Below are 19,989 nucleotides of genomic sequence, written 5' to 3'. Positions count from 1 at the left end.
TATGTAAATCATCTTGAGGGCCAAATATACCCAGACATGGAGCTCTGATTAGCTTGCAGGTGGGACTCCACTATAGTGTAAAATAACCTGAAGTTTAAATTATTACAGCAAGAAGAACTATAAACTTGGACAGTTTTAGAGAGGTCACTACTGTCTGAGCATATTTGTCTCTCTATAGCTACTAGTTGATTGCTCAGTTTCTACAATACAGGTAGAATACAAGGTGTTTGCTGAGCCAAGGGAAGGTGAAATCCTTTTGTACCCATGGAATCAATTGTCTGTGCTAGTGCCACATGAATGCAAGCCCCTGCAGTGTTTCTGGTGTAGCTGGGAGGAGATGAGTTCTGCAGTCCTGAGGAACACTGGCATTGCATTCACAGTGCAAAAATGTGCTGGGCCCCCAGGAAAGAGTGCATCTAACCTTTGCCAGTTCTCAAAGCTACCTGCTGTCTGTCTGGCTACCACATCCAAACCCACCAGGAACAGGAATTCTTACTTGTTTATGCAATAGGTTTTCTCATCAGTATTGTCCTTTACCTAAATTCTCATTGTTTACAAGAAACTTGAAAAATGCAGAACATTGGTTGCTTTCCAGACCATCTGCAGCCGTGGTGTGTTCCCTGTCCCTCCACTCTGCTGTTGGCAGGAGGGTCGTGTGTCTGAAGGCAATATAATATTACAGATGTTCTTGGGCTCACAAGTGGTCCCCGCTCTGTGAGTCTGCTTAGATCATGCCTGCGGCCAACTTTGAGGACTGGCAACACAGAAAATGTTCTTGAGGTTCACTTGAATAGATTGTGCAGATGTGCACATTGATTTGGTGACTAATTAGAGGAGGTAACTATGTTTCTACTTGGATTTATCTTTACAATCTTTGTTTATTTTTATTTTTAGGGTCTACAAGGAGAAAGAGGAGAAAAGGGAACACGAGGAGACAAGGTATGCCTTCTGCTTCCTAGGAAAAGCCAGGTTTTTCCTTTGTCCATTAGGTGAGATGGACTACCAGGCCAGCAGCGCTGGAGTGGGATGGAGTTTTCTCACTGCACTGCACTTCCAAGTGCTCTCCACCTCCCATGGGTGTGCAGGAGGGCTTTAGGGATCTATGCTGTCTACTAAGCACACATTTAGGGACTTCTTGTGTGTGTAGCCAGGGAGGAGAGAGAGGAGGAGAGGGGTGGAGGTTGCCAGTGTGGAGTTCTGAAGGGGTGTCCAGATTGTATGCACAACCTGAGAATTGAGAATGGTCACTGACTGCCACTGACCATGTCTGCATCCAGCATTTTCCCATCTCATTCCAGTTTTTCATATCATCCAACTTATGGTTTTTTTTTTTCTCCAATCCCTATAAACTCACTAGTAGTAAATACCAGATAATTTGTACTGTGTCAGAAGCTTTGACCAAGTGGAGTGGCTTCCCGGTTCCACGTTTCTCCTGACTGTGAAGAGCTGTTTCACAGAGTACAGGTCACTCTGGGATTTGAATTATGTTTGTGGCTCAAGGAAAAGTCCAAAGGCTTATTATCCCTCGAATGGGCATTTAAAAGCAGAGCTGGGTAGGCACAAACAAAGCCGTAGGTATTTCAGTTTGCTCTTTGTGTTCAGAGAGACCTCAGATGGGCACCCACTTCTGCTGCCGACCTGCTTGGCAGGGCCCCCCAAAAATGTTCTGTCTTGCTAATTACTCGAGCCAGTCCTGACACAGGTTTATCTCAGGGAGGGTCTGGCAGCTTTGCCTGTGTTTGTGTAAAGGAGGGAGTCGTCATCTTGCTGACATAGCTCTGTTCCTATTTCTCAGTCTCCATCTTCTTCTGGAGAGGAAACCCAGCAATTTAACACCAAACTTTTGCCTACTGGGAAAAATTATCAGTAGACCCTTAGTGTGAGATACTGTGTTTCTCTTTACCAACATCCTTTCTGCTGTTCATGATAAAGCAGCCACAATTATATTTTGTATTGCCTATCCTCATTATTGCAGCTAGAGCAAATGGCTGGATTGTAGTTTATCTTTGTCATACTTTTCAGCCCTTTGCAGACCTGGATAGGTGTCCTGTGTCTAGCCAGTGCCTCTGCTGCCTTTCCAGAGGTAACATTGTCTAATCTGCTGGAATATTTTCCTCCTGGAAGAAAATCCATCTTTCTAACATGGCTGTAATGGGAGAGGAAGCTGGAGCTGTAGTGGGCAGGCAACTGACTAAGAAGAGGAGGATTAAAGTGGGGAAGAAATGAACTGGGTTTTGTTTCACTAGAAGGATCTGCAGAGAGGTGCCCCCCCCCCCACATTCTCTCTCTTTTTTTTTTTTTTTCCCTTCCTGAAGTAGCCAAATCTCTGCTACAATAATTGTGCTTTGGTTTTTTCCCAGGTTTTAATGATGGTCTCAGTGCACCCACTGCCAATGCTTTAACTTTTACCAGTACTTTTTCACAGTACTACTGTGAAAACAGTGGGTGTAAGTTTGGTGGGCCAACTATTTTCTTGTCTGCTCTCTTCAGTCTGTAACCGGAATACTGACACCTACACAACCTGTGTTTCTTTGTGCCTGAAAAGGGAGCACTAATTCATGCACTGAGCATTGTTTTACCAAGTCTTCCCCCTTGCTACCAAAAAAAGCCCTAAGTATCCCATCCATCTTGCTGCATTATTCATATATCCTGGGACCTCTGATGTAAAAACTGAGGTTTTATAGTGAGGTTCCCAAATCTAGTAGTATAGGTTACACCTGCACTTTAGGAAAAACACTGCACTATATGAGGGATATCCCATGCCCTTTTGTATCCAATGATAAATGAACCCATTGTAGACCCCAAGAGAGACTCTAGAGAAAATGATGATGCACTGCCCAGCTAACAGGAGCCATATCTGTATGTGATACTTGGTATTCTAATTTAGGCATATCCAGCAGTTCAGCGTGACAAAGGGCATTTCTTTTGCTCATAATCCTGTGTCCATCCTGTAAAACCTTGTCTATTTAATTGAGAAGGGGTTGTATAAGAAGGCAGCAGGACTGGTCTGCTGTTGCCAGATCCCTCTGCGGTAAGCTTTTTTTGTTTGTTTGTTTGTTTGTTTGTTTTTTTTTTTTTTTTTTTTTTTGTTTTGTCCTCCAGCCTTTCCAGGGCCCTACAGACTCCTGGGTAATCATTTATCCACCAAATCATTAGAACTTTCTAAATGATAGAGGTCAGAGAGCAGCACTGAAATTTTGGCAGAATCGTCATTTCCCCTAGTTGGTTTTGAATCTTCACCATTTTCTTCCACTGGTTAAAAGAAGAAAAGACAGTAGAACACAGGAGAAAGAAATGGAATCAAAGTGAAAATTTGAGAATGAAACTTTAATGTGTTTGTTCTCTCTGTTGGGAGAAAAGTACCTTTCAGTGAGTAACCTTATTTAAAGAATGTAAAAATAATAAAAAATATTTATAATGACAAATTTTTCTGAAGAAACACCAGAAAGCACAATCAGTTGGAATGTTTTCAAAAAGTTTTTTTTTTTTTTATTTGCTTATATAAATAATACATTTGCCTTTCCCAGCCCCCATTGGTAGCAGTATGAACATCGACACTTTTTTGTTTTGGCAGCTAAACCAGCATGTGTGAAGTGCATTACTGCAGTGTATTGATGTTAAAAATTCTCCTGGGAATGCATTGCACATTTTGTCAGCAATATACCAGGTTATTGCTTGCTGAAAGTCTTAAATTCAGGATATTTGTTGTTCAGGCAGTGCAAAGGAAAACATTAGTGTGGAAACTATCACCTCCAAAGCAAGTGGATCTGAGTGTCTGACGCTGATTTTCAGCTGCTTTCTGGAGGATATGGTTCTCTCTAATTTCATTCCTTGAATACATAATTTGAAATAACATTTATGTTAGAAGATTGATTGATTGATTTCCTCCTTTCTAAGGAGGAAAATTAAATTATTATTAGCAAATCCATTTCTGACTTGGCAAATCCATGTAATTTACAAAAGAAGCTAATTAAATCTAGTGCCATAAGTGTGGGTTTGCAGGTAATAACAGTGGTCTGACAGAGTTTAAGACAAATAAAAACACTAAAAAATAGCACAAAACTATTAGTTTTCTGTCACTGCTTGTACTTGTGGAATTTGTTTTTGCACTCACATTAACACTGGCACTGTGTGTGTGTTTGACAGTTTATATTCAGCTGTGTGTGAAGGAGCCAGACAAAATCTGTTTCATTTTTCAGAGGTTTAAGGACTTCAGAGAGTACTAGAAAGTCTGTTTCTAGGAGTTTTTTTAAACTAAAGTGGTTTAATGGTCAAATCAGTAGGAAAAAAGTGAAGTTCAGCAGAGGTATGTAATTGATCCAGTTATCTCTATCAAGAACCTGGATTATAAAATATGAAATATGTTGAGCTTGAATATAGAAGTACAGTAGAGATAAGGGTCAGAATTCAAAATTATCCTGTAAACACTATCCCACAAAGCAGAAGATGGCATTGAGAAGGGGCAGCTGCAGGATGTTTCATACACATAGGACAACAAATTGCAGTTATGGATAGGGAACAACTGATTAAGGAACTGTCTTGTGGAAGAGGGTTTGGTGTAAAATAAACAGTATCCTGGGATTTGAACAGAAAAATAGTCTATAAAACATGAAAACATATTCCTGCTCAAAGTTAGCCTCAGGTGTGTTTGGTTTCATGCACCTAGCTACAATGAAGATGTGGAAAAATTGGACACTGCACAAAGAGGAACAATGAAAATGATCAGTGGACTGACAAACATGCCCATGAAGAAAAGTTGAAAGTATTATGGTTGTTTAGTCTAGAAAAGTTTGAAAGGGGAGTTTTGTAAATCTTCAAATACATAACAGATAATTGTAAAGATGAAGGATACACTTGCCTCTGTAGGGGGTTAGAGAAAGACTTATTAGTCTGGAACTGAAAAAAAAAAAATTAAAAAAAATTGAAGTTTAGGTACAGGGGGGAAACCCCATATTTTCAAGTAATAAAAAGAAAGTAGTGAAATCCATCGCATATGGGCTTTGTGGACTGTCCAGCTCTGGAGACGTATAGGAACAAATTAATTGTTCCCCCAGGTTACTGAAAGGAAAGGTGAAAAATGAAAGATTTTTCTTTGCTGGGTAAAACTGACCTAATGCTGGATTGCTTTATTATTTCTGTAAGAGCTGTTCTGGGCTGATGTTCTCCTGGACCATGTTGTCCAGTTTACATGAATCCACCTCAGCAGGCAGAAGAAGGATGCCAGCATGGAAAGCTAGCACACACCTGCTTCTGGTTGTGGCAACTTTTCATGCTACAGATGTAGGAACTTCAGCTATTTTCTTTATGGGACTGGCTGGAATTTCTCTCCTTACTCATTACTTTTGGGGCAGATAATACGGACATCACTTTCAGGCCAGTGACCTAAACAGCACAGATTTAAATTATAGTGGTTCTTTCTCTACTTTTTCCAGGGAGACAGAGGCCTGGATGGGTTCCCTGGAAAGCCAGGAGTGGAGGGGAAACAGGTATGTGGCAAATAGTAACTGGAAGCTTTTCTTTGGAAAGAGTGGAAGTTGACCCTAAAACTGAAACTTATCCTGGGTGGTTGCTGAATCATGACAATACCGAATCATGTCCCTATTCTGAGGATCTTTGTTGACACAGTATTCATTTTTTTGTTTGTTTGTTTGTTTTTAAAATTAAACAAGAATGCAACTTAAACTCACAGGATAAACCAGTCCTTTAAATGTGATAGCTCAAATGTTTGTCTTAATTTTCATTAAATACCTAAGAAAGCACTCAGAAAAATTCAGTTGTTTAAGCCCACAATAGGAAAGGAAGAGAACTGGATTTAATATATTGGGTTTGTTTTCAATAAAGAAGGCTTGGAACTATTTACATTTTTGAAACAAAAAGAAAACAGAAAATGGCCTAGAAGGTCAATAAATTTCTGCTGATCAGACACACACTGCTTTGTCTAAAACCACTATGTGTAGATTCCACAAGACTGTTTTCATTACCCAGGGAATGATGCCTAATGAGAGGCATCCTTTTCTTCCAGGAACCTTCTGGTCTAAATAGCAAAGGACAGAAATAGGAAGCAGAGGCCAGAAATTATTTGCCAAAAGCCACGCAACTATAATCACTGCCACCCTTGAACCTGATGCCTCCAGGGTGCAGCATCTGCATCCTGCTCTGTTCCTCAGACACAGTTTACCTTGTACCAAGAAGTGTGTGTCTAGTTAGTGTTTATCACTATCCTTGCAAGATGGAAATGTTTTCCGGTGTTTGAGATGGATAAAAAACTGGCTTATTACTTGCAGCAAATGTAGATGAAGTAGGAAATTGCAGAGGGATGTGAAGATGGATCCTATTTGTTTGCTACTTCAAAGGAACAATTTCTCCAAGTGAAACCCTGTTACAGAAGTTGGGTTTTCTGAAGCATTTCTTCCTTTTTCGTGTCTAGACACTTAGAAGGGGGTAAATCTTCATGCCTGAATTTTATACTAAATTTTGTGTTTGACACTGATATACTCACTGAACTGCAATTCTTCTGAATCAGCTGAAATTGGGTAAGTGTTACTGTGATTGCTGTGGCATCTCCATTTCCTCTCTGTGCAGCAGAGTCAGAACAGCCTCGTGCGTTCTATTAGTTCTTCCCCAGTGCAATAGGATGTCACTGTTTGTGCTGCCAGTACCTGCAACTTTTTGTTTCTCCTGCACTTTAGAAACCAACAGTTTTCTTTCTATTTTACCTCTTTATAGGGCCCTCCTGGCAGCCCCGGCCCTCCTGGTGCTACTGGGACCAAAGGAGACAAGGTAAATTGGGATGGGATGCACAGAGTGGATTTCAAAACACATTTATTAATTCTTCCTTGGCCTCTCAGTGCTGGAAATACCAGGGCTGTTGGCCTAATATTTATCTTGGTTTTATATGAGAAAAAATTATATATATTTAAATCTTTCACTTTTCTGACCTGGCTTCAGTCTCAAATGGGTGTGAGTAAGTGTTACAGTGTGTCTGGTTATGGCTCCTCTGCTCTTGGATTAATGCTCATAGTGAGAGTAGAAGGAAATAAGAGTGTAGTTTGGGTCAGGAAATCTTCCTCATCTAAGAAGTGTTGGTAGAAATGTCAATATGTTTGTGTAGAAGCTGTTTTTTCTGACCCAGGAGATGTAGAACTGCCTCAAAAAGTGACAACAAAATGCCGCTGAGCCTCCTACCTGCAAAATAATTACTCACTGCTCTAAGCAGAAGTTTTGACCTTGTTATTTTTCAGAGTTGTTAGACTATTCAGAGCAGCCTTATGTTTCCCTCTGTGTTAAAAATGATGCTGTGGTTTTGGTATTTCCGATGAAGCTCTTAGGAAGGAGTGGAAAGGCATGGCCAGTTCTGGATGTTTTTCTCTATTTCTCCTCCAGAATAAGTCAGTGACCTTTATTCAAGAATGCAAGGATTGGAAGCAATTCCCATTATTCTCTTCCTGCAGTACTGATCAGTCTCGAGTTAACACTTAATCCATATTTCTGAACTAGCTGCAACGAGTGCTTCCAAAAGATGTTTGTCTCCATGGTCTGATATTTTCAGAGTGGCTGGTGTGTGCCTCTTCACTACTTCTCACATATTATGGGCTTTTTTAAAAATACGCCTGTTTGGATGGGGCCCTGGGCAACCAGATGTAGTGGAAGGCCTATCTGCTCAAATTACAGGGTTGGAAGCAGAAGTTTTAGACAGATGGGCCAAGTCCAATGGTAACAGGACGAACAAGGCGAAGTTCCGGTGGTAAATTTTGGCCAAAAAAATCCACTGCAGTGCCCCAGGCTGGGGCAGAGTGTCTGGAAGGCTGCCCAGCGGGAAAGGCCCTGGTGGTGCTGGCCGACAGTGGCCAAACGTGACTTGGCGTGTGCCCAGGTGGGCAAGGAGGCCAGTGGCCACCTGGCCTTTTGTGTCAGCACTAGTGCGGCCAGCGGGACCAGGGCGGTGTCTGTCCCCCTGTGCTTGGCTCCGGCTGAAGTCTTGCATTCCGTTCTGTGTCACTCGTGAAAAGAAATATATTGTGGTGTCAGAGTGCTGCTGTGCCGTTGATGAACCATGTGAAGGGTAAGTCTTATGTACAGTTGCTCTTGGAGCTTGTTGCATTCTTGGGAAAAGGAGGCTCAGAGGTGGGGTTGGGCTTATTGCTCATTGCACCTTCCTGACAAGTGGTTGTAGCCAGGCTGGGATTGGTCTGTATTTGTATTCCGAGGCCACCAGTGACCGGACATAGTTACAATGTCCTCAACTATGCCAGGGAACATTCATGTTGGACAACAAGAGCAAATTGTTATCTCAAAGTTTTATCAGGCATTGGAAGGTTCTTTCCAGGGTGCTGCTGTAGTTACCATCTCTGGAAGTGTTCCATGAACAGCTGAATGTGTCACTCTGTGCTCTGGTCTTGTTCCCGTGGTGGTGTTCCTTCAAAGGTTAGACTCAATGGCCTTGGAAGCCTTTTCAACCTTAATGTTTCAGTGATTCTACCTTTAAGATCCCTTCCAACCCAAACCATTCTATGTCACTCTGAATAAATAACAAAGAGTAATTGAACTTAAAAAAACTAAACATGAAGGATGCTGGGTCATTCACAGACCTACATGAATAATGAATGTATAGAGTATGGTAGGAAGCTATGTGATAAATTTTAACACCAATCTGTGCCTAAAGGAGAGGATAAACCTTCAGTATGCACAGTCTTAAAGCATAATAAATGGTGGACATTACTGGAAAAAAATGAACTGGAACAAACTGATAGCATAGATGGCAATAAATCGTGGAAGGAGGATGTAGCATCCCAGTGTCCTGCAACCACTATGGCATTATTTGCTCTGCAAAATGGCTTGGGAAAAATGGTACAATTTCTCACTTTTTTTCTGCAGTTATTTTTGTTACTAACAAACAAAAGCATTTTCATCTCCTAAATATCTGACCCCTTGGGGGTCTGTTAGGGATCTAAGCATCAAATTGTTTGTTTGTGTGGTAAGTGCACAGAGCAAATACATTTTTTGAAGCACAAATCAAATGCTATTGCACATCTAATGCAACATTCATTTTAAGTCACTCCATGTCATTAAAATGTATGTAAAACATCACAGTAACACAGAATACAACCTGTTTCTGCATGTATTCATATGCAGACCAGAACAAACAGACTCAATTGGGATTGTATGTCCAGATCTATTAATTTTGAGATGATACTGAATATAAGAATGTACAACATTTAGAAAACTTGCTCAGGAGGTTGCTTTTATTTTGCACTGTTGTGTATTGTGCCATGATGTGTTCTATGGATGTTTTTTCATTTTTTTTGTGTTTCCCTGCAGGGTGAACCAGGACTTCCAGGACTGCCTGGCACTTCAGTAAGAATTTTGTTTTAGCTTTCCCATACTTTTATCACTGTTGCATGAGAAGAGAAAGTGGAAATGCAGGGTGGAAGGATCTCACTGAGAGATGTTCTTAAATACTTTTGGGGTTATTTTTGTTTTTTTAAGAAGTTTTAAAAAGTGAAGACCTTTGAAAAAGGCATGCGACAGGTTTCAATGAGGAGATGCTCTGCCATAATTTTGGGAAAATTATGAAATGCGAAGACCAGAACTTGAGGCAATGAAAGCACTGCCTTAAGTGCATCAGAGCATCAAGAGTAAGACTGTGACAGGACTTTCCAAAAAAAAAAAAATAAAATTAGGAGATAGCACTCTTCAACTAAAGACAAAACTGGGAGGCTCCCCAGTAATCATGGGAAAGTCAGCACGCAATTCCCTTACATAGAATGTGGAAGAAAGTAAAGGAATTAGAAAAAGAAAACTATGAAAAAAACGGCCTGTTTGTGTGAGAACATTTTGTTGTCCTGCTCAAATGTGGTATTAATGATGAGACAGCAATTACGAACACATTTTGAAAGGTGTGTGTAACACCTGAAAATGAGTTTAACTGATGTGGCATATCCCAAGCCAGTCTACTTGTTATGTGATTCCTTCTGCATTCAGCTACAGGAGTTACCATGCAACTTGAAGGATCAGCAAGGGGAGAAAAATACCCTGTGGGGACCCATCATACCTCTGGCACCTTCTGCCTTGTATTTACTCTTTCCATCCTTTATGATTCTGCATTTCTATTCCAGGTGCATACTGAAGGCCTAAAAGGAGAGGAAGTAAGAGAGACTCAATATCTCTTCTTTCATGCAAGGATATTTTAATGTAATTTTGTTGCCTGTTAGTTTAGATTTTGCTTTAAAGGAGTGCTTTAAAGGAGTACTTTAAAGGAAGGGTGGATGGAAGCATTATGAGGACATTGAGAAATAAGTTTTCCTATTTACAGTGGAGAAAATAACCAAGAAAGGAAAAAGGGCAATGTCATTTTCAGATGTAGTGAATCTTACATCAGTGAGACACATGAATTGCAGAGTCAGCTTAGCAATTATTTAAGGACAGGGATGTGTTAACATTAATGTTCAACTGCATTTGAGTTTCCTGCCTAGTTTGTCTCTGAACCAGGGCACTCAATTGGGGGGGGGGAACACATCCATTGTGTCAGTCTGTTAGTCCTATGTATACAATATGTATAAGTTTTGTGGTTTTTTGTTGGTAGATCCATAATTTTCATTTAGCTGTTACTTAATACCTGCTGTATGCATCATGTAAATCATACTTTAAAGCCCTTCAGAGCTCTGTAGGCTTGGGGGAAATGCTGGAGGAAACTACTTATGCAAAAACTGCTCTTCTTCACCACCAAACACCAACCCAGAGTGTTTTAGTGGAATATCCAGAATATCTCAGTATCTTCAGTAGAGTTACTATCTTTGAAAAACAGAGAACCAGATATGCATAGTGCTTCTTGAGTGTGGGTGTTTCAGTCTGTCTGCAGTCTGATAATTTGAGTAGCCAGAGATTAAGGAGAAAACCAGCTGGTGTCTGCACTGGTTCCTCAGGACTTGTACAGAAAGTGGAGGTATAGGTCCTGTAAAGACAGACATGTCTAATGTGCCCATGCACATTTTCATAAAGATATTTTAACACTTTTTAAATAAAACCCCAAACATTTCTGTAGGGAAAGCCTGGACCACGAGGACCACAAGGCCAACCTGGACTTCCTGGACCTCCAGTAAGTTGTTTCTCTCACTACTTGCAATTTCAGAAACTGAAACTCGGGCTGGAGTGAGGCATATGAAAATCTTCTACATTATTCAGGCTCTAAAATATTTAAATAGTGCCCACAGCCTCCAGTTTTCTTCATTGCTGAGAGGATGTGTCAGGTGGTGGATGGCCTGTCTGAACTCTACAATTGTGACAAACAGGACATGGGCAGACTTTGCCTTAAGACTGTTGTCATGCAGAACCTGATTGTTTTTCTGTTGCTAATGTCCTGAGAGCTATATGCACATTCAGCACATCTCAGAGAGGCACTGACTGATAACTTGTGAGCTGTCATGTCATGAAGGTCAGGGAATAGTTGCTGTCAAAGGGCTTGGTGTTATGACACAAGGTCGTGGCTGAAATATTTTCTGGATGAAAACTAAGAATTGTGTATGTGTGTTTATATTTCAACATAATTTTTACAACAGTTTGTACATGCCCACGTTCTTACTTCTGACTTAAACTGTAGCTTATTCTAGTTATATGTTATGACCCAGCTCTGCAGGATGTCTCAGTTCAGACTGTCACTGCAGCCTCATTTGCAAACACTCTGTATTTCCTCTCTTTTGAATTGCTTGTTGTGTTTCACTGTTCATTGGCTTTTGTAGAATTGATGGCATTGTGAAGGTGTGTTACTTAGGTAAATCTGGTTTGAATTATGTAATTTAAATATAGTTGTGTGCTCTGTATTTAATCAGGGCATTGTCACTTCATCTTGTTTACTCATTCTCTTCTGCTCACAGGACAACATAATTATCCAGTAAGAGTTGTCTAGGTAGCTATGCAGTAATGATAGCACAAAACAGCTAGGAAATCATATATAGTTCAGTAGTTTTTCTTACTCTGTTAACTTTCTAAATATTTTCACTTTTAAAGGGAGAGCCAGGCCTGGAAGGCAAGCCTGGAGTCCCTGGTTTGCCAGGTCAAAGGGTGAGTTGCTTTTTTATTTAATCTCAGTCTCAGGAAGCTCAGGACTGCTTTGTTCAATAAGGTTTGCTACCTTCACCCATCTTACATATACTTGTCTATTTATGTAAGAATCCTGAGGGCCACATCCTTTCCTATATTCCTTATTTATGGTCCAGGAACTTTCAGTACCTCTTGGAGTCAACAGGTTGAATGCAGTGGAGGTTCTTTCTTCCCATGTGCTCTCCTGTATTTATATCTGCTCCTTACTGCTAAGGGGTTGCTTGATATGACTCTGAGTGTGCAGAATCACTGCTAATGTGGTCAGTTTGAAATTTCTGAGAAATTCTGTTGTCCTGGAAGTCAAATGAGTGTAAAAGTTCTTGAAACACTTATTATTTTCTGTTGTGCTTGATCAGTACTCAAAAAGAAAGTCCCCAAAAAATGGTAGCTGGTGTACCATTCTCTGCAAGGAGCTCAGTTTTCCTGTGTATGAAAAAAATACTGGATTTTTTCTGACACGGAATTACGTCTTCACATATAGTACTGCTAAAAGGTAAATTTCATAGTGAGCCTGATATTATTACACTTATATTCTGAACCTGCTTTTCCTTGCTTGAGCCTGTTCATATGAAGAACATCTCACTAGACAACATGGAATCAGAATATCCTGAGTTGGAAGGCACTGATCAGGATCATCGAGTCCAAGTCCTGGCCTTGCACAGAGCAGCCTCCAGAATCCCACCATGTTCCTGAGAGCATTGTTCAAATGCTTCTTTGAACTCTGGCAGGCTTGGTGCTGTAATCACTGCCCTGGCGAGCCTGTTCCAGTGCTCAGCCACACTCTGCATGAAAGACCTTCTCCTGCTATCCAGGAACCTAAACCTTCCTCCAGTTCAGCTTCATCAGTTTCCTCACTCCCTGTCACAGGTCACCAGAGAGATCAGTGTCTGCCCCTCCTCGTCCCCTGATGAGGAAGCTGTAGCTGCAATGAGGTCTCCTCTCAGTCTCCTCCAGGCCGAGCAGACCAAGAGTCTTCAGCCACTCCTCATAACGCCATTCTTGTTTGTGGAATTGGATCTGGTGGATGGGGACAGGGATGTGGCTTCAGCGGCAGATACAAGAGACTTTAACCTGAGAGCGTGGGACGTGAAGGGACATGGAAGGGCATGTCCAGACCTGGTCCCAGTTCTCCTTCCTGACTGGACCTTTGCTCTCAGAGACCCCTCCCTATGTATTGTTACATTCGTAATTTGTGGTTCCCCGGGTCTTTGAATGTGTGCCTGCAAGAGGTGCAGAGTTAGTTTTGTTTTTCTTCCTTGGGTTTTTTTGTTTTGTTTTGTTTTGTTTTTTGTTTGTTTGTTTGTTTGTGTGTGTTGCATTAAAGGTCTTTATGTTTTGAGGCCACTCCATCCTTCCCATCTCTATATTTATGCCACAGGCTTCCCATCTGGATTGGTCCTGGTATTGCTGCCCTCTGGCAGTGATACTTGTTGCCCTCCCCTGGACACTCTCTAGTACCTTTATATGTTTTTTATATGGTGGCACCCTAAACTGCTCCCGGGACTCGAGGTGAGGCCGCCCCAGTGCAGAGCAGAGCGGGACAATCCCCTCCCTTGCCAGGTTGGTGATGCTGTGCCTGATGCCCCCAGGACAGGGTTGGCCCTCCTGGCTGCCAGGGCACTGCTGGCTCATGTTCAACTTTCCACTGAACCAGGATCCCCAGGTCCCATCCCACAGCTGCTTTCCAGCCTCTCACTCACCAGGCTGTCTGTGCATCCAGGCTTACCCCATTCCAGGTGCAAGATCCAGCACTATGGATTCACACCGATCACCATACAATAGGTGATTGTACAGTCTATTTGTCAAGGTCTGTCTTCAGGGTCTCTTTGCCTTCAAAGGTGTCAACAAATAAGAGTGGAACTGAGATACCTGCTTAGCGTTTTTGGAGGCAGTCACTTAGGTCTCAGTACTGCTATTAAATGGGTCACTTTTTTAAGTAGCCACAGAGACTTGATGATAACTCACTCCTTCTTTAAAGGAGATCGTGGGGTTTGTTTTGAGTCAGCACCAGCGCTCTTACCAGTCTGTGTGAGAACCTGTGAGCATAGGAGGGTGATGAGCAAACAACAGTACAGGGAAAAAATATATACCCTGATAAGAGGTTTTCTACAGACTGTCCATTGGATTGCGTGCTATTGAATTTATCTATAAGCATGAATTTTAGGAATCTTCTCCTTGGGGAGATAGTGAATGCAGCCTTTAGTCAGTGCCTCAGTGGAAAAGGGCATTTACTTGCTTTCTTGTAATTTCCCAGACGTTAGAAAATATAATTTTAGCAAATAGTCTTCAGTTCTTTGCTTTTAAGTTGATAACTTAGGAATTATCCTGGTTTTAAAGCCTGGTGTGAAATGTTGTTTCTTGAATAAGATTAATAGAACATATTAGCTGGGCAAAGGACAGTGATCCGTCAGGATTTGCAACAGGACAGAAAATGCTCCTGTTAGTGATCATTTGATTATAGATGTTATTTGATCTGTTTTGTCTTTGAATTTTTCCCTAGACTCTGTTGTGTCTAGCTAGTTAGACTTCTCCTAAGGGTCTTTATTAGTCATCAAGCATCTTACATTAATACATGCATTTTTTTAATTAAAGTCCATTGTTCAGTGACTGAATTCATGAGATGACACAAAGTAACGGGGTTGGTGGATCTACACAGATCCCATCTAGGGGCAGGAGGTTACAATTTCAGCCTGAACCAAGGAACTGGATTATGTTCATTTTATTAGTCAAAAGTGCCTGGCACCTAATGTATGCATTTTGACAATGATACACTCACATCAGGAGCACACTGTGTGAAGAAAAATGCTTTGCTATTCTCATGTGACCTGTAAGACCTTTGAGTGACAGACAGTACTGTCCTGATTTTATTAAAACTGCCTGAAAGAGAGCTCTGAGAGTCTGCTTTCACTTTCAGGGTGGTTTTGTCGTTTTCTTCCCTCTTCCTGTCCTTCTTTTTCTTCTGTCAAATTGAAGAGAATTGAAGTTCTTTAGCTCTTCTGTTAAGTCTTGTGTACCTGATTTATGGAAATATTTGCTGAAAATAAAACAGCTTTTTTTTCTTGATAGACGCAAAGGTGGAGATGTATGACATGTTCCTGGAAAGCACACAGATCTGTGGCCAGTAGAGACTAAACACAGGGTTCTTCTGAAGTGTACTCAGTAATTTTGATTTCAAGAATTTGCCTCTTTTTTTAAATGCTACAAGTTCATTCAAGTGATTAAAATTTCAGAAAGAGACCAAGAGAAAACATTTATCCTGCAGCAGTCATGAGGTAGGAGCTATCTAGACCATTTTGAGTTTGATGTGCTGGACTGCAGATTAGTTTTATAAGATTACATTGATAAAATCTGTCCAAGTTCAAGGTACAATCAATACAAAACAAAAAATAATAAAAGAATCTCATGGGGTAGTAAGAATAATCTTATGAAAAGAAAATTAATGGAAAATATGTTTATAATATAGTAGTATTTAGTGAATGTACTTCTCCATGTTTAAAACTCGGTGTATATAGTTCAGGCAGATTAATAATAATAATAATTAGTTAAAACTGGGAACTCCTGGGTTCAGGGTATACCCTCCACCCAGAGGAGGAGTGTTCAGATCACATGTCAATACAGGAAAGGTTTGTCCCTTTCAGCTGTCCTGGGAGCCTCTGGAGAGCTGCTGAGCTCTTCCTGTGTTTGATGGCGGAAGAAATACAGGTATTTGGCTTTCCATTCTTGACCCATCTGAAAGGATTGTTGCATATGACTTTACTGTTCAGGCCAGTCACAACTTTAATTTGGAAGCCAACACTATTTCAACTCTTACTTCACTGTGTATGAACTGCCCTGGATTTGAACTGCCTTAGTCTCCCAGGATCCAAGGAAAGGAGAGAGCTGACTGGTAACTCCAGGGAGAAATGGGTAAATAATCCACAAGAGAGAGGAGAATAAGTTTGCCTAGAATATTAAGTAGGCTTTTTGGAAGGAGTCAGTCTCAAGGTGTGGTCTCTCTCGATGTCCAGAAGTCCTTGTAACCCTTTGACACAACTGCCTCAATAATCACCCATGATCTGGCCAACCCTGGTGATATTTTCATCCTCAAGCTAGGGAGATGCTCTCACTTCAAAATGTACTGGCGTTATCTAATGCATATGGAGACTGCAAAAGGCTGGTGCCTTCAGGGAGCTCAAACATTGATTAACACTGCTGGGTTTCTTCTGGTTTCTCTAGTAATGCAGAGGTAGAAAGACTGGATGAAATGGGTAATCCTAGTATCCCATCTAGGTTACAGGGAAAACAATTGGCATTTACGCTAGCAGTCATATTCATTCACAACTAAAGATGTTTTCTGTGTACTTTCTACCAAATCCACCTCTGTTCCTGGGCCAAACCTCAGAGAAAAACATGCTAAGAAAATAAATGAGTATTCTGACTGTTGTACAGCACGATGGGAAAGAGTCTTGGGCTATGGTACCTTTCAGAATTTCCCCTCCAGCAGTGGAAACAACATTTTTCCTTGGTTTCCTTTCTTCTATATAGCAGATATCTTTCTGATGGATGGTTGTGTTCACATTTATTTGTGGGTGTTTGAAATGTTCAGATGACTTTGCCTGCACTGGCAAAGTTCAGCCATGCAGAAATCAAACTGTAAGCAAGTTAACAAAAGAAAGGAAAAGGGATTGATGCCATAGACTAAATTCAGGGTGAAATTGTAATTGTCAGTGAGGCAAATACACAAATTTCCAATGAAACACACATTTTTAACTGTGCTTTTGTTCAAATTGATGATAATGGAAATAGGATATATGTCATATTGTCAAAGGATACAAAATCTTACAGACTTACCTGATTCTTACTGTAGGTAACAGAGCACAGTTTTTGGGTTTCTCTATCATGTTATTAGGCAGTGCGACATATCACTGAGTTTTGCTTTCAGGTGTAATTTCTCCCAGCAATTATTTCTGTGCTTTAGAGATAGACTATAATGCTTTGGAGCAAATCTATTGAAGTTGGATTTCAACTAACCTCCAAGTGCCCCACAAGTCCCCTTCACAACTGGAAACCTCTCTCAGTCTCTCTGGCTGTATAATTATGTGCTGCTTTAAAGGTTTTTTTAATGTTTTGAAAAGCACTGAAGTTTTTCAGCATTATACCTAAAGAAAGAACAAACAGCTCCTCTTGCATCTCTCATTGCTGCCACAGATCAGTGTTCCTGGGCGTCAGTCTGGAGACAGAACGGTTGGTTGGTGGGACATAAAGGAATCAATTACACTGTTTTGATGGGCACAATTAAGGATGCTTCCTATGTGCCTGGTACGAAATCCACCTCTGTTCCTGGGACCAAACCTCAGAGAAACACTGCAACATCTCTCTTATGAGGAAAACAGAGGGAGCTGGGCCTGTTCAGCCTGGAGAAATGATGGCTGAGGGGGGACCTTGTCCAGGTCTGTCAGTGTCTGCAGGGAGGGGTGAGAGCCTGGACCAGGCTCTGCTCGGTGTGCCCAGCAGTGGGACAAGAGGCAACAGGCAGAAATTGATGCACAGGAAGTTTCACCTGACTATGAGGAAGAAGTTTTTTAGTGAAGTGACTGAGCACTGGAGTCTCCCTCACTTGAGATACTCTAGAATTGTCTGGACCTGGTCGTGTGCCTGTGCTCTGGGATGGTCCTGCCTGTGAAGGGAGGTTGGACCAGATGACCTGCTGTGGTGCCTTCCAACCTGACCCATTCTGTGATTACATGATTCTGTGATTCTATGATTCTCTGTTCTGGCCTCAGTGTTGTAATTCTGGAAGTTGCCACCTTGGCATGTAGCTCCCACATGGATAGGAAGCCGGAGGTGGATCATCTCCTGTGTCTGGCTCCACACACCACATCCTGTATGCTTTATTCATAACCTTACTTACTTATTTAAATGAGTGTTTTAACAGTGTCCTTTACATGGTCACCTTGGCAGTGGGCAAGATGATCATCTTTAACTAGAAAACATATGTTAAATCATGTGGTGACATGAGTCCTTCAAATTAAAAATGATCTCTTGTTGGCTTTGACAAGAAAAGAAATTATGGACTTTGGAAAGTTAGAAGGAACATTTATAAGTAGTGGGTGTTCTGGAGTATATAGTTCAAATTTTTATTATTATCACATCCTGGATATGATTACAAATTTCTTCAGATACCTGAGGATCCTATAATAACTCCTTTAATATTCTTCTTAAATTCTTCTGTATATGCCTGCTGGTTTTCGTTGTTTTGGGGTGGGGGGTTGTTGGGGATTTTTTTACAAGGAAATTAATATAACTGATTATGACACACCAGATAATAAATCTCGGTCACAGCTGAGGAATATATGATAAAAACTTGTTTTGCTTATGATGGTTTAGATTTTTAATTCATTTAAGTCAGCATAAAGCTGTTGTTCATAGATGCTGTTTCTGTACATCTTTCAATAAAGAAAAATAATGGGAAAATTTTATATATCACCCTTAACATTATCAGGGACATTACATTTTTGTTAATTATATTTTCTTTCTGAAAAGAAAATCAGTCCAAATGAGAGGTAGAAATGAGGGAGGAAAAAGTCTGTTTCTCAGATATTTATATTATTCCTCTTGTACCCTCCTACTGTATCACTAACAGCCTCAGAAATATTAATTATTCAATGTCTATTACATATGAGGGAAGAAGAGATATTTTTTATCAAATATGTGCCTTACATAAAGTAACACTGCAAATCATCTGTTGGGTTAAGGAACAAATCCAGCCTCTGCCTTAACTCCAGTGCTTACCCCGTCCTTTCTTCCTCATTTTTCTCACGTAGGATTTTTTCCTTTTGAATTATTTGAGATCAAACCCATGGGGACACAGAGCTCCAGCATCTGTATAAGTGACCTTGTCTCAGGGTTGTACTCCAGCTCTTGGCTTGTCCTTGCCTTGCACCAGTGGAGTTCTTTGATTCCTTTGAAGGGATATCTTTTACTTGCAGAAGAGTCAGTGAGCTCTGTCCCTTGGTGCTATTGCCACCTTTACTTAGAAATGCCTGATGGATTCTGTTTCTCAGCTTACAGATTTTGGATCTTTTCTATTCAACCATGCACCAGAATTCCTAATTACTTTATTTCTTATTGCATGAAGCAGTACAAGGCACCAGAGGGACACTGCTTTCCCTCTCAGCCCATGTTTGCACTTGGCACCTCCCTTGGCTGCATCTCTGCCCCATGACTTCCTTTCCCCTCTGTAGGGGGAAGCGAGGTGGGATTGCAGAGTGTAGGAGAAGCCACGATGTGCATGAGAACATTAAGTATGTATAAGAACATGTATGTATGTATGAACATGATGTATGAGAACACTATGTGAGTTGAGAACTCTCACCTTTATGACTGTTGTCACAGTTTGGGAGATACAGGATTGTCGAAGACAACTGGGGTTTCATTTCCAAATGGTGTAATCTTCATTTCTAGCTTTTGTGTTTTATGTACCCACGTTACGTTGATTTACCAATTTGGAGGTGAAAGACCTTGAATAATCAATAGCAGTCTCTGGTCTGCTTTCTAATATGTGCTTCTCTGTTGAACATGCAGGGTAAAAAGGGAGAACCAGGATTCCCAGGAATCAATGGTCTGATTGGCCCTCAGGTAAGCGATGATTTCTTCATTCTCCTACAATATGTGTAAAACCAGATATAGTGGCAACAGAGGACGTGGAGCCAAACAATACAGCATGTATGATCTTCTTTGTACTGTATTTGAAGTTCATGTTTCTCCTTTTAAGACCCAAATAATTTATTTTGTTGAGATTGAGACATATTTGTCTGTCTGACAACAATTAAGTTTACCTTTCAGGGTTTTCAATGTCTTTGAATCAGGACCAGTGTGTTGTATGGGATTTCCCCATTGCTTGTATTTAGAGCA

General features: G+C 40.8%; 1 protein-coding gene across 1 annotated transcript in view; it reads left to right on the top strand.

Moving 5' to 3' along the window:
- COL22A1 (collagen type XXII alpha 1 chain) overlaps window positions 1-19,989 on the top strand; it is a 187,110-nt gene that overhangs the window by 94,420 nt on the left and 72,701 nt on the right. The window contains exons 15-23 of the mRNA XM_062504153.1: window positions 895-939; window positions 5,433-5,486; window positions 6,727-6,780; window positions 8,327-8,335; window positions 9,319-9,354; window positions 10,116-10,145; window positions 11,042-11,095; window positions 12,004-12,057; window positions 19,660-19,713. Coding sequence (XP_062360137.1) covers window positions 895-939; window positions 5,433-5,486; window positions 6,727-6,780; window positions 8,327-8,335; window positions 9,319-9,354; window positions 10,116-10,145; window positions 11,042-11,095; window positions 12,004-12,057; window positions 19,660-19,713 — 390 coding nt within the window. The remainder of the gene's footprint in view (window positions 1-894; window positions 940-5,432; window positions 5,487-6,726; window positions 6,781-8,326; window positions 8,336-9,318; window positions 9,355-10,115; window positions 10,146-11,041; window positions 11,096-12,003; window positions 12,058-19,659; window positions 19,714-19,989) is intronic.

Source organism: Cinclus cinclus, chromosome 1, assembly GCF_963662255.1.
Source record: "Cinclus cinclus chromosome 1, bCinCin1.1, whole genome shotgun sequence".
Lineage (NCBI taxonomy): Eukaryota > Metazoa > Chordata > Aves > Passeriformes > Cinclidae > Cinclus > Cinclus cinclus.
The sequence above is the reverse complement of the archived record's forward strand: the minus strand, read 5'-3'. Positions and strand labels throughout refer to the sequence as shown.